This window comes from Loxodonta africana, chromosome 4 (genome assembly GCF_030014295.1).
Source record: "Loxodonta africana isolate mLoxAfr1 chromosome 4, mLoxAfr1.hap2, whole genome shotgun sequence".
NCBI lineage: Eukaryota > Metazoa > Chordata > Mammalia > Proboscidea > Elephantidae > Loxodonta > Loxodonta africana.
Window position 1 is genome coordinate 58263147 of NC_087345.1, and position 14839 is coordinate 58277985.

Genomic DNA, 14839 nt, shown 5'->3' on the forward strand with positions numbered 1-14839 from the left:
ATCTGACATCAGCAATGATATCCCTGGTTCCACGCCCTCTTCTGAATTCAGCTTGAATTTTTGGCAATTCCCTGTCGATACACTGCTGCAGCCACTTTTGAATGATCTTCAGCAAAACTTTACTTGTGTGTGATATTGATGATATTGTTCGATAATTTCCTCGTTTGGTGGGATGACCCCTCTTGGGAATAGGCATAAATATGGATCTCTTTCAGTCGGTTGGCCAGGTAACTGTCTTCCAAATTTCTTGGCATAGACAAGTGAGCATGTCTAGCACTGCATCCATTTGTTGAAACATCTCAATTGGCATTTCATCAATTCCTGGAGCCCGGTTTTTTGCCAATGCCTTCACTGCAGCTTGGGCTTCTTCTTTCAGTACCATCGGTTCCTGATCATATTCTACCTCCTGAAATGGCTGAATGTTGACCAGTTCTTATTGGTATGGTGACTCTGTGTATTCTTTTCATCTTCTTTTGATGATTCCCCATGTCGTTTAATATTTGCCGCGTAGAATTCTTCAATACTGCAACTCGAGGCTTAAATTTTTCTTCGGTTCTTTCAGCTTGAAAACTGCCTAGTGTGTTCTTCCCTGTTGGTTTTCTATCTCTAGGTCTTTGCACATGTCATCATAATACTTTACTCTGTCTTCTCGAGCAGTCCTCTGAAATCTTCTCTTTAACTCTTTTACTTCATTATTTCTTCCTTTCACTTTAGCTATTTGACATTCAAGAGCAAGTTTCAGAGTCTCTTCTGACAACCACCTTGGCCTTTTCTTTCTTGTCCTTTTAATGACCTATTACTTTCTTCATGTATGATGTCTTTAATGTCATTCTACAACTCGTCTGGTCTTTGGTAGTTAGTGTTCAACTCATCAAATCTGTTTTTGTGATGGTAAATTGAGGTGGGATATACTCACGGTCATACTTTGCCTCTTGTCCACTTGTTCTAGCTTTCTCCAGTTTCAACCTGAACTTGCACATGAGCAGCTGATGGTTTGTTCCACAGTGGGCCCCTGGCCTTGTTCTGACTGATGATATTGAGCTTTTCCATCATCTCTTTCCAAAAATGTAGTTGACTTAATTCCTGTGTATTCCATCTGGTGAGGTCCCCATGTATAGGCACCATTTATGTTGGTGAAAAAGAAGTATTTACAATGTATAAGTCATTAGTCTTGCAAAATTCTATCATGCGATCTCTCGCACTGTTTCTATCACCAAAGCCATATTTTCCAACTACTGACCCTTCTTTTGCATTTTCAACTTTTGCATTCCAATCACCAATAATTATCAATACCTCCTGACCGCATGGTCAATCAATTTCAGACCGCAAAGGTTGATAAAAATCTTCAATTTCTTCACCTTTGGCCTTAGTGGATTGTGTGTAAATTCGAATAATAGTCGTATTAACTGGTTTCCTTGTAGGCATATGGATATTATCCTATCACTGACAGCGTTATACTTCAGGATAGATCTTGAAATGTTCTTTTTGACAATGAATGCAACACCATTCCTCGTCAAGCTGTCATTCCTGGCATAGTAGACCTGCCAGAAACTCAGGCCCGTTTCAGAAGAGGACGTGGAACCAGGGATATCATTGCTGATGTCAGATGGATCCTGGCATCTGATCCTGGCATCTGAATACCAGAAGGGTGTTTACCTGTGTTTTACTGACTATGCAAAGGCAATCGACTGTGTGGATCATAACAAACTATGGATAACACTGCGAAGAATGGGAATTCCCAAACACTTAATTGTGCTCATGAGGAACCTTTACATAGATCAAGAGACAGTTGTTCGGACAGAACAAGGGGATACTGATTGGTTTAAAGTCAGGAAAGGTGTGCGTCAGGGTTGTATCCTTTCACCATACGTATTTAATCTGTTTGCTGAACAAACAATCCGAGAAGCTGGACTATATGAAGAAGAACGGGGCATCAAGATTGGAGAAAGACTCATTAACAACCTGCATTATGCAGATGACACAACCTTGCTTGCTGAAAGTTAAGAGGACTTGAAGCACTAACTAATGAAGATCAAAGACCACAGCCTTCAGTATGGATTATACCTCAACATAAAGAAAAGAAAAATCCTCACAACTGGACCAATGAGCAACATCATGATAAACGGAGAAAAGACTGAAGTTGTCAAGGATTTCATTTTACTTGGATCCACAATCAACAGCCATGGAAGCAGGAGTCAAGAAATCAAAAGACACACTGCATTGGGCAAATCTGCTGCAAAGGACCTCTTCAAAGTGTTGAAGAGCAAAGATGTCACCCTGAAGACTAACGTGCACCTGACCCAAGCCATGGTATTTTCAGTCGCATCATATGCATGTGAAAGCTGGACAATGAATAAGGAAGACCGAAGAAGAACGGAAGCCTTTGAACTGTGGTGTTGGCGAAGAACACTGAATATACCATGGACTGCCAAAAGAATGAACAAATCTGTCTTAGAAGAAATACAACCAGAATGCTCCTTAGAAGCAAGGATGGCGAGACTGTGTCTTACATACTTTGGACATGTTGTCAGGAGGGATCAGTCCCTGGAAAAGGACATCATGCTTGGCAGAGTACAGGGTCAGCGGAAAAGAGGAAGACCCTCAATGAGGTGGACTGACAAAGTGGCTGCAACAATGAGCTCAAGCATAACAACGATTGTAAGGATGGCGCAGGACCGGGCAGTGTTTCGTTCTGTTGTGCACAGGGTCACTATGAGTCAGAAACAACTCGACGGCACCTAACAACAACAACAACATGAATACTAGGTACGAAAGTTCTTTCTAGGAAAAAAAAAAGATACTGAGACACTGTGTTTTCTAATTTATATCCTGCTGTGTGGGAGCCCTGGTGGTGCAGTGGTTAAGCATCCAGCTGCTAACCAAAAGGTTAGCAGTTCAAATATACCAGTCGCTCCTTGGAAACCCTATGGGACAATTCTATTCTGTCCTATAGGGTCACTATGAGTTGGCGGCAATGGGTTTTTTCGGTTTTTTTTTTTTTTGGTGTACAAGAAAGTTGATAATAATATTAAATGTTCTATTTCTGTACCCTGTATATTAGATAGAGATGCAGACAGGACGAGAAGTCTACTGCTATATTTGAGCTGGTGAAGGGTTTTTTTGGGGGGGAACTAAAGATTAAGTATTCATTTACCGTCACAAATAGGCATGTGAGTGACATGGAAGCAATCATGCAGCTGACAGTTCTAAGGAAGTATTCTTTGTATAAAACCCGCTGCCATCAAGTTGATTCTGACTCATAGCAGCCCTGCAGGACAGAACAGAACTACCCCATATGGTTTCCAAGAAGCAGCTGGTGGATTCAAAATCCTGGCCTTTTGGCTAGCAGCTGAGCTGTTTACGTCACCAGGGCTCCATTCTCTGTATACTATAATGTTAAATCATAAAATGTGACTACTTAAACTTTGAATAAAACTAATAATTCAAACTCTTCTTTTAAATTTCAGATGCATTCTCTAAAATTTACTGTATGATGGTGATTTCCGGCTTTAGACTCAGCCTCAAATTGATTTTGAGACTCAGCCATTCAGTATTTACCAAAAGGTATATTCAGTACACCTTTACCAGAGAAGTCTGAGATTCAGAGAATTAAATCAGAGAACTGGGTAAGGCACTGTATTGAAAGCGTACCAATTTGAGAAGCTATCCAAGCCACAACAGTCTCTATTCGCCTGGAGCAAAAGAGAAGAAGGAGAGCCAGGAATTAGAGGAATAACTGAAATGCACGTCTAACTGCCGTGATGAACAACTGCCTCCCCTCTGCCATGACACCAGAAGAACTGGATGGTGCCTGGCTATCATTACTGAACATTTTGATCAAAGACTCTATAGAAGAATCGTGATCAAAAAGGGAGAAAATGCGGAGCAGAACTTTAAACTCTCATAGAATCCAGGGTTTCTGGAACCACTGAAGCTGGATGACCCCCAAAACTATTGCCCTGATGTAATCTTTAAACCTTAAACTGAAACCATCCCCTGAAGTCATCTTTAAACCAAACAATAAAATAAAAATAATTATTTTATTGTTTGGTTTATAAAAAAAAAAAAAAATTTTTTTTTTTTTTTTGTTTATAGCTTAGATTAATTAGTAAAGAATGTTTGCCTTGAACATCGTGCTCTTTCAAAGAATTTTAAGTGATCATATTGACAAAAGCAACTCAGAAACTTAGACAAGAAGCTTACGCGGCAGCGAGTTTATGTTAATGGTGGTGGAATAATTTGGAAAAGGATAGCAAGATGGTTGCACAACTTGAAAAACACAATCGAGGTCAATGAACTGCACACGTAGAAATTGTTCAATGGTATATGTTTTGCTGTATCTATTTTCATCAAATAAATAAAGTTAAACCAATTCACTACTTATATTTCTAAAATGAAGTTACAATCAGCTCTAAAAGTCATATTTTCAGCAGAGTTAAATACACATTTTGATTTGTTTCTAAGTATCAGTGTTTTCATTTTTTGTTCTGCTTATAAATTGATTTTTGAATAGTAATGTTCACTTTTAAGAGTAACCATTCACTTAGTGGTATCAACTTTGTAAAGGTTACTTTCCTTTTTTTATTAGACAAGTAATAATTGTATATTAATTACAACTACATAAATATAAAGAAAAATTATAACTAATATTTTCAACAAGAAAAAAAAAGACAACTGGTTCCAACTTAAATAGTTAATTTTCTGCACATGTTTGTGCATGGCAAAATTATAATAAATTGATCAAAATAATTAAAAAATAGTTTAGCAAGTCAATGAAAGTTTACATGCTGAACAACAAGAACTGCAGCCCCGTTTTCTTGCTCATTTCAGCTTGTAGCCAGACAGATACTCACAAAGAGATTAGGAGATTCTTCCCTAAGAGACACTGAACAATCCCAGAGGAAAAACCATCAGAAACTGAAACGTGAGCATTTCCTGTTGTGGAATTCTCTAAGTCCCAGAACTTCCAATCAGCTTTGTTATGTCTTTCTCCTAAGTGTGAGTGGTCAAATATGATCAGGTAATTGAGGAAAGCTTCAAATATGGAAGATGGGGAACAAACAGAACCAAAAACCTGTTGCCGTTGAGTCCGTTCCGACTTATTGTGACCCTATAGGACAGAGCAGAACTGCTCCATGGGGTTTCCAAGAAGCAGCTGGTGGACTGAAACTGCTGACCTTTTGGATATCAGCCATAGTGTACCCCAGCTCTCAACCACTGTACTACCAGGGCTCCAAGAAGCCCAGAATAAACAGAAACAATATGTAAAGAAGAAAAACTTAAAACACAAAATAAAATTAATAACCTCCAAAAGCTAAGACAAGACAACACATCCCTGATACATGAACAGAATGATATTTAAAAGAAACAAAGGTCCAGAAAGAGTGTGTGAAAATTGAAAATGCCACAGATAAAATTACAAATTCAACAGAAGTATTAGAAGATAAAGTACGAAAATCTCCCTCCAAGTAGAATGGATATGTTAGAAGCTAAAATGTAGTTGGAAAAAAGCTAAGAAAATAAGATAATCAATCTGGTTGATTCCAATATCTGACAAATAAGAGTTTCTGAAAGGGAGAAGGACAGTGAAGCACTAAAGAGGGCACAATACAAGAAAACTTCCCTGAACTAAAAATACAAGTTTCCAGATTAAAAGTGGCCATTCAGTGCCCACAAACTGAATTTAAAAACAAACACCCTTATCAAATCAGGATACATCTAGGTCAACTGGCATAACATAGTTCATAAAGACAATGTTCTGCACATGACTGTGATGAATAGCGTCTGGGGTCTTCAAAGCCTGCAAATGGCCATTTAAGATGCAACCACTAGTCTCTTTTTGTCCGGAGCAAAGGAGAGTGAAGAAAAGCAAAGACTCAAAGAAACAATTAGTCCAAAGGACTAACGGACCACATGAAATACAGCCTCCACTAGCCTGAGACCAGAACTAGAAGGTGCCTGGCTACCACTACCAATCACTGACCAAGATCACAATAGAAGGTCCCAATGAGAGCGGGAAAAAAATGTAGAATAAAATTCAAATTCATAAATAAAGGCCAGATTTACTAGTCAGAGAGAGACTGGAGGAACATAAAAGTGTGGCTGTTAAACACCCTTCTAACTTGGAACTGAAGCCATTCCTGAAAAGCACCTTTAAGCCAAATAATAGACAGGCCTATAAAATAAACAGTAACACCTGTGAGGTAGTGTTCCTTATTCCTTAGAACAGTCATCTATATGAGACCAAAGGGCAACATCTCTCCAAAAGCAAAGAAGGGAAGGCAGGAACGGGCAAGAAAACCAGACAAATGGAAATGGGGAACTCATGGTGGTAATGGGGAGAGTGTTGACTCATTGCGGGGACTGCAACCAATGTCACAGAAAAACCTGTGTACTAACTGTTGAATGGGAAACTAACTTCTTCTGTAAACCTTCACCTAAACCACAATTGGAGCCCTGGTGCTGCGGTGATTAAGAGCTACGGCTGCTAACTAAAATGCTGGCAGTTCAAATACATCGGCCGCTCCTTGGAAACCCTATGGTGCAGTTCTACTCTTCCTATAGGGTCACTACAAGTCAGGTTGACTCGACGGCAATGGGTTTGGTTTTTGGTTTAAAGCACGATTTGGGAAAAAAAAAAAAAACCTTATCAAAGTCAGAGATAAAGAAAAATCTTTCGGAAAAATAAGCCACACAGTGTGCGTTCTCAGAAAATTACAAGCTCCGTTTTCTTTATAAACCCTTGGCTTGAAATCAGAGACTACAGCATTATTAGCAATTGTTAATAATCTTAAGGTAACGAGACTGTTAAACACAAGATCTTGAGCTAATCATTTTTATTTTACTGTTGTACACTGTTGAGTTGATTCTGACTCAAAGCAACCCTACAGGACAGAGTAGAACTGCCCCACAGGGTTTCCTAGGCTGAAATTTTTATGGGAGCAGGTTGCTCTTTTCTCTTGAGAAGTGGCTGGTGGGTTCAAACTGCCCACTTTTTGGTTAGCAGCCAAGCACTTAACAATGGCATCACCAGGGATTCTTTTTATTTTACTACAGCAGGGAAGAAGTTAGGAAATATTTGAAAGACTTTCATTTCAATGTATGTCTCCATTATCTAGTGCTGCTGTAACAGAAATACCACAAGCGGATGGCTTTAACAAACAGAAATTTACTCTCTCACAGTCTAGGAGGCTAAAGTCCAAATTCAGGGCGCCAGCTCCAGGGGAAGTCTTTCTTTCTCTGTCTGCTCTGGGAGAAGATCCTTGTCATCAATCTTCCCCTGGACTAGGAACTTCCCAGCGCAGGGACACCGGGTCCAAGGGATGCGCGATGCTCTCGGTGCTTCTTTTTTGGTGGTATGAGGTCCCCATGTCTCTCTGCTCACTTCTCTTGCTTATATCTCAAAAGAGATTGACTTAAAACACAACCTAATCTTGCAGATTGAGTCCTGGCTCATAAACGTAAATGCCGCTAATCCCACCTCATTAACATCATAGAGGCAGGATTTACAAAACATAGGAAAACCACATCAGATGACAAAATGGTAGATAATTACACAATACTGGGAATCATGGACTAGCCAAGTTGACACACATTTTGGGGGGACACAATTCAATCCATAACAATATACGAGGAATATAATAAACTTAATCCAGGCTAGGGTAAAAGTCTCCTCCTCTAGCTACTTGGCTTACAATGAGTTCCTTTAATACACCTGATGCACCTCCTATAGAACATCATACGTTAGGAGAGGCACTTCCCCATAGGGCTCTTACTCTCCCATACATCTTGCAGGATATGCCAAGAATACAATGTCCTGTCCATTCTTTGCACAGAAATTTGTCAGAGTTGTGTTTGCATCAAACATCCTTAAGGAATGACATAACGTTTCCGTCTGGGACAAAGAGGAAGCTTGCTTACTGATTACTATAAAAGCATTGAAATTTCTCAAGTTCACTCTTCCTCAACTGCAAGGCAAACCTACTGTGTGTGCACCATTCCTCAGGACCATATCAAGCCAGCCCCTTACGACTGAGAGGGCAAAAGAGGAACCTATACAAATATGATGCCCACGCAGTGAATAAATAAAGGCTTCTGTCTCTGACCTAAGTCTGTGTCTCCTACCAGTTATCTATGAAATAGTGACAGGCTGCAGCTTCCAAAAAGGGTAAAATCCCAGACCCTAAAGTAACCATCTTGAAGCTATATATATTGTGTTATTGACAACTGCACTTACTTACCATGTATTTGTTTCAGGAAAGTAATTCAGCAAGACTATGTTTATTGTAGGAAATAAAGCCTACCACCTAAAGATGTAATATACACACCGACACTATGATCCTTAAACAACTCTATAATTTTCTGACTTTTTTCTGTAACTTCACTAGTCCATAAGTGGCTTAAAACAATTTGTAAGGCAAAAAGCATCAAAACTTTTAGTCTATATTGCTCATTTCAGATTTTCTTATTTATTTTTAAAAACAACACAAACTGAGTTATTCCATCAACAGAAATGCGATCAAATATCTCAACTGTAACACCTGAAGCAAGAAAATAATAGAGTAATGCTCTGTATACTCAAACAAATAACCAATAAGGTGTGAGGGCAGAAGAGACATTTTTGAATAGGCAAAATTTCCAAACATTTATATCCAAAGCACTCTCAGGAAGCTCTCAGAAAAAGTGCTCTACCAAAACCAGGGAGCAGACCAAAAAAGACAAAAATCTATGATCCAGAAAACAGGGACCACCACTGGAGCAAAGGGATTTCCCAGGATGATGGCAGAGGAAAATCTCAAGGCAATGGTTATACAGTAGCCCTAAAGAGCAAACGGTCTGGGCTGAAGCAGAAAAGTGACAAATCCAGGAATGACTACATCCTCCCCACTCAACCAAAAAAGGAACTGATAAATTTTCTGTTGTGTTTGCACATGGAGGGTATATTAGTTTCCTAGGCCATAACAAAATACCACAAACTGGGTAGCTGATGAGAACAGAAATTTATTGTCTCACAGTTCTGAAGGTTAGTAGTCCCAATTCAGGGTGTTGGCAGGGCCATGCTCTCTCTGAAGGCTCAGGGTAGATCCTTTCTTGTCTCTCTCAACTTCTGACAGCCCAGGCATTCCTTGGCTTACAGCTGTAGCATGACTCCATTGTCACATGGCCATCTTTCCTCTGTCTGTCTCCCTGTGTCTCTTCTCTTCTTTTAAAAGGAGTCACTGAGATTGGATTAGAACCTACCCTACTCCAGCAAGACCTTATGTTAACTGGTAGTATCTTCAAAGATCCTATTTCCACACAAGGTCATCTTCACAGGTACTAGGGGGTAGGACTTCAGCATAAATTTTGGGGGGACATAATTTAGTCCCTAAGAGTGGTTTTACAGTTCTAAGAGTATGGTAAAAATTAGTGATAATATACAGAAAGCTAAACAAATGGAAAAAATGAAGCAGCTGTTACATCAGAAAAAAATCAAAAGGCCTAACAGAAAGAACAGATCATCACAGAATGCCTCTAGGTTTGTCTGTTGGTAGTGGTGTTGTTGATGTTAGGTACCGCCAATTTGGTTCCGACTCAAAGCAACCCTATACACAACAGAATGAAACACTGGCCGGTCCTGAGTAGTATATAATTATTTATATACTTATAACAATTTAAACACTGAATAATGATTTAACTAAAACTGTATCAGAGGATGAAGGAAGAGGTATTAACCGTGAGGTGGTCTGAGACACCTAGGTTATCCCAATATAAACTCATTGCTGTCAAGCTGATTACAACTCACAGTGATCCTGTAAGACAAAGCAGAACTGCCCCACAGGGTTCCCAAGGAGCTGCTGGTGGATTCCAACTGCCAGCCTTTTGGTTAGTAGCCAAGCTCTTAACCACTGTGCCACGAGGGCTCCAATTCCAATATAGAAAGTCAAATTAAATGTCAAAAATTGATTTTTAAAAAATACACACACACGGCAATATTTATTAAAAATTCTTATTTTTCTAGTTTGCTCACTTCTAAGAATTCTACAAATACATCTGAAGACATGCAAAATGATATGTAAACAAGATATTAACTACGCACTGAGTTTCAGTTTATGGTAATGGAAAAATCACACTGATTAAACGTAGGGTTGTACAGCCAATTAATTGCTATCAATAAGTTGTATACCTATAAAAAGTTGAATTGGCAAAAGATGTTTGATATATTTACAACAACAACAAAAGAGTAGCTGCTCAGGCTGCTTATGTACAACGAAACCTCTCATAAAATTTGGTTCCTTGGTTTAGAAGTTCAGGGTCACGGTTTCATGGGATATTCCAGCTAATGGGCCTAATAACGTGTTTAGTGTTTCCAGTCTACCTTCTAGTTCGCTGAGTAGTGCCCGGAATCTTAAAAGCTTTCAAGGGGACATCCATGGACAACAATTAGTCTCTATTAACCTGGAGCAACAGAGGAAAAATGAGAGTCAGGAATTGGAGGAGAAAATAGTATATGTGGCTAACTGCCTCCATGAATAACTGCCTCCTTTGCCATGAGACCAGCAGAACTATCCTGAACAAGGGGAGTAAATACAGAACAGAATTTCAAATTCTTATGGGATCCAGATTTTCTGGAGCCATGGAGGCTGGATAAACCCCTGAAACTATTGCCCTGAGATAATCTTTAAACCTTACACCTTAGACCAAAAATATTCCCTAAACTCTTCTTAAAACCAAACAATAGTTTAGCTTAACTAGTAAAGAATGTCTGCCTTGAGTATTGAGCTCTTTCAAGATCTACCTGGGATCAAGTTGACAAAAGCAACTCGTAAAATTAGATAGGAAATTCAGTGGGCAGCAAGTTTATGTTAATGTGGGACCAACAACTCAGAAAAGGAAGTTGGGAATGGCTGCACAACTTGAAGAATATAAGCAATGTCACTGAATTGTACATATAGAAACTGCCAAATTAGTGTATGCTCTGCTGTGTATATTCTCAACAACTAAAACTAAAATAAATTGTATTTTAAAAAAGATTAGTTTCAGCACTGTTTGTAACAGCAAAACTCTAGAGTCAATCTCAATGTCCATCAGCAAGGAAACCAGTAAACAGATGATGGTACTTCCACATAACTGAATACTATACAATTTAAAAAGAATGATATAGTCCTATTTGTACTGATACGGAAACTCTGGTGGCATAGTGGTTAAGAGCTAATCAAAAGGATGGCAGTTCAAATCCAAGAAGCACTCCTTGGAAACGCTGTGGGGCAGTTCTACTCTGTCCTATATCGTCACTATGAGTCAGAATTGACTCAAAGGCAATGGGTTTAGGAAAATCTCGATGGAATGTAAACTAAGTGAAAAAGCAAAAAGGTGTTTGCCATCACCTGAACAAAGAAAAAAAATTTCTAAATAAAAGTGATAATATATGAAGCCCTGGTGGCACAGCAGTTTAGAGCTACAGCTGCTAGCCAAAAGGTCAGCTGTTTGAATCCACCAGCTGCTCCTTGGAAACCCTATGGGGCAGTTCTACTCTGTCCTATAGGGTCGCTATGAGTTGGAATCAACTAGACAACAACAGGTTTTGGTTTTTTACAACATGTAAATACAAGAATAAATACTGGAAGAAGAGATAAAAATAGTTACTTATGGGGTACAGGTCCCAAGAATGGGGAGGGACTGCTGTTTCTGATTATAAGCCTTTAAATACTATTTGATTTTTCATGTACTATTTTGATTAAAATAATATTAATTAAAAAAAAACAAAAACGAGGCAATGGAAGGCTAGATAATTTAGGCCAACCCTTCCACTGAAGACAACTAAAAAAGCTTAGTAAAACATTTAAAAATTTTTTTTTCCTTAAAAAAAGCAGAGCCTAAGATTAAGAACATTTACTCAGCCAGATTCAAGAGAAGGGTAAAACCCAGAGAAGTCAGAAAAACACTTGGTTACCATCTGCCCTAGAGACAATTTGCTGATGCAGAAAAACTGACCAAGAGGTGAGCCAAGTGGGCAAAACCAAACTAAGGGCTTGGATACCAAAAAGCTTCACTATAGGATTAAAGAAGAACCAGAAGTAAGCCTGGTTCTAGCACAGTCTTCAGCCACCCGAGTGATCTAGAAAATCTAAAGCCTTGAAATTAAGATGGGTCTGGCAAAAATAAATAGAAATCCTCTTAGTCCTAATATTATTCTACAAATAATTCTTCAAGAACTATAGCTAGCACGTATCCAAAGATAAAAAGGCATACAAGAAGACAATATAACAGAAACACACCCACAGAAATTCCAGACGGTAAAACTCGCAGACACAGATTACAAAATAACTATACTTACTATATTTACTATATTCAAGTATATAAGATTGAAAATGTCAGCGATTAATGATTTAAGTAATACAGACTTATAATAAGAAATAAAAATTTCAGAATGAAAAAATCAGGAACACAACCGATGAATTTTACAGTAGATTACACATAAATAGAGAAGAACTGGAAGATAGGCTTGAAGAAGTTTCCAGAATGAAGCAGAGACAAAAGGACATGCAGAACAGACAGTAAGAGACACACAGTATACAATGAAGAGTATACAATGAAAAGGTCTAACATTTAACAGCCATCCCAAAAGGAGAGCAAAAAAAAAGAATGGAGTAGATGCAATACTTGAAGAAATAATGGTTGAGATTTTTCCAGAACTGAAGAAAACATCAATCCACAGATTAAAGAATTCCTTGCAATCTCAATCAGGGTAAATAAGAAATCCACACCTGGAAACATGATAGTGAAACTGCTGAAAACCAAAAACAAAGAGAAAAATCTTAACAGGGAGGGGGAAAAAATTTTTTTTCAAAAGATTGATACTTAGACTGATTTCTGATGAGTAACAGAAGCCAGAGAACATCAGAAAATTTTCAATGGGTAAAAAACAAAAAAAAACAAAACCTGCCAACCTAAATGTCCACACCATGTGAAAATTTCCTTCACAGAGATGAAATAAAAACATTTCCTGATAAACAAAAACATAATAAGACATCAGGAGACCCACACTGAGGGCAGAAGGAACCACAGAAGGCAGAGGGACAGTGAGAAATATGAAGGAAAAAAAAAAAAAGAACAAAGAATACAGAAATACACCCTCTAGAAGACAATGATTCATGGAGTTCAATGCTTTAGTTATTACTTGTTTTAATCTTTCTTTTTACAAGAATCTAAGGGCAAGTTCTTTTACCTGGCATTAATATCCTATTTGCCTCTAGACTCTGTGCTATACATAAAGTACACACCTGCAAGGAGTCCATTTTAGATCTGTTGTTATCTAAAGATCTTATGTCCAAAGTATCACAGGCTACTAAACAAGATTTACTAAGAAAGACTTCCTATCCTTCTGATTTTTGCTTATCTAATTATCTCTTATTAATACTAAACAACTAGGTTAATGATGAAGGATAAAAATCATTTTACACTTATTAGGTAAAAAATACATCACCTATACTCACATGAATAGTTAAATCAGATTATTATTATCTTTTCTAGGTCACTGGGTGGCATAAATGGATTGCTCTCGGCTACTAACTGAAAGGTTGGTGGTTCAAACCCACTCAGTGGTGCTGCAGAAAAAAGGCCTGGTAATCTGCTACTGTAAAGATTTACAGTCAAGAAAACCCTATGGAGCAGTTCTTCTCTGTAACCCCTGAGGTCTCTACAAGTCGCAATCAGCTCGACAGTGACAAGTTTGGTTTTTTAAGTTTTATTATCTTCTCAACTCCTCTCTTTTCTTTTGTTACTTTTACCCATGGAGTCTATGTTCAGATTGTAAACTCCAAATCAAACTACCTAAGTTGAAAGCCTGACTTTAGTTCTGGCTGCGAGTCACTGAGTAGCATTAATCTCTTTCTGCTTCAGTTTCCCAATTAATAAAATTGCAGTAATTGTTATTGTTCACATACGATCCTTTCAAGAATTAACAGTAAAATAAATACACATGGAAAAGCACTCAACAGTACCTGGCACACAATAAGCATTCAATGTTTGCTAAAGACGATTTTTTTCCAGGAAAAAAGTATATAGAATCTACTTTTTAAAAGACATGACTTTTAGGAATTAATTTTATAAATAATTAGTTCTAATAATTTTATTAAAAAAATTAAACAATTATTATTAATCACTTAAAAATACAGAAAACACATACTTGACTAAGTCTATCCTGTTATTGATGGCAGCCCAATGGAGGAGTGTAACATTTTCTTTGTCTGGTTGCCGAACATCATAACCTGCTTCCACCAATTCTCGGCAGCGTTCATATATTCCGTATCTTGAAAGACAAGAAAATATAACACTGACATTAGCATTTAACGAGAAATTTAAAGATGAAAGTAACATTTTCAGAAGAAAATAATGATCCATTTTGATACCTGGAAATTAGAATGGATTTCTCAACATAAAATGTTATGTGTAAAATAGCAACACACCAGAAGCTTTTACTAATTTTACAGTTCTAAAACATCTCTTTCGTAAGAATGCAATTTATCTCTTAAGGTGGAAGAAAAAAGAATATGAGAACTAAAGCTTCTATTGGATGCTTGTTCTTATTTATTTGTATCACCACATATCTCATTCCACAAAACACTTGAGACAGTTTATAAAAATAAATACAACTAAATTAAAAAATACTAAATACAAAAAAATCAGGAACAAAGGATATACATGATTTTAAAACACTTTAAGAAGGATGCTTTGGTAAGCCCAAGGAGCCTTCATTTGCAAATTTAGCTTGATATTCCCGAAGGCAAACATAAAATGATGTGTGGGGGTGGCAAGCGGGGTAAACAAAGAGTCTTATGATGCAGTTCAAGCCAATGAG

General features: G+C 37.8%; 1 protein-coding gene across 3 annotated transcripts in view; it reads right to left on the reverse strand.

The window, feature by feature from the left end:
* ZDHHC17 (zinc finger DHHC-type palmitoyltransferase 17) overlaps positions 1-14839 on the reverse strand; it is a 121777-nt gene that overhangs the window by 70277 nt on the left and 36661 nt on the right. For all 3 annotated transcript variants that reach the window (XM_064283793.1, XM_064283790.1, XM_064283792.1), the window contains exon 3: positions 14168-14290. In XM_064283793.1, the coding sequence (XP_064139863.1) occupies positions 14168-14290 (123 nt within the window). The remainder of the gene's footprint in view (positions 1-14167; positions 14291-14839) is intronic.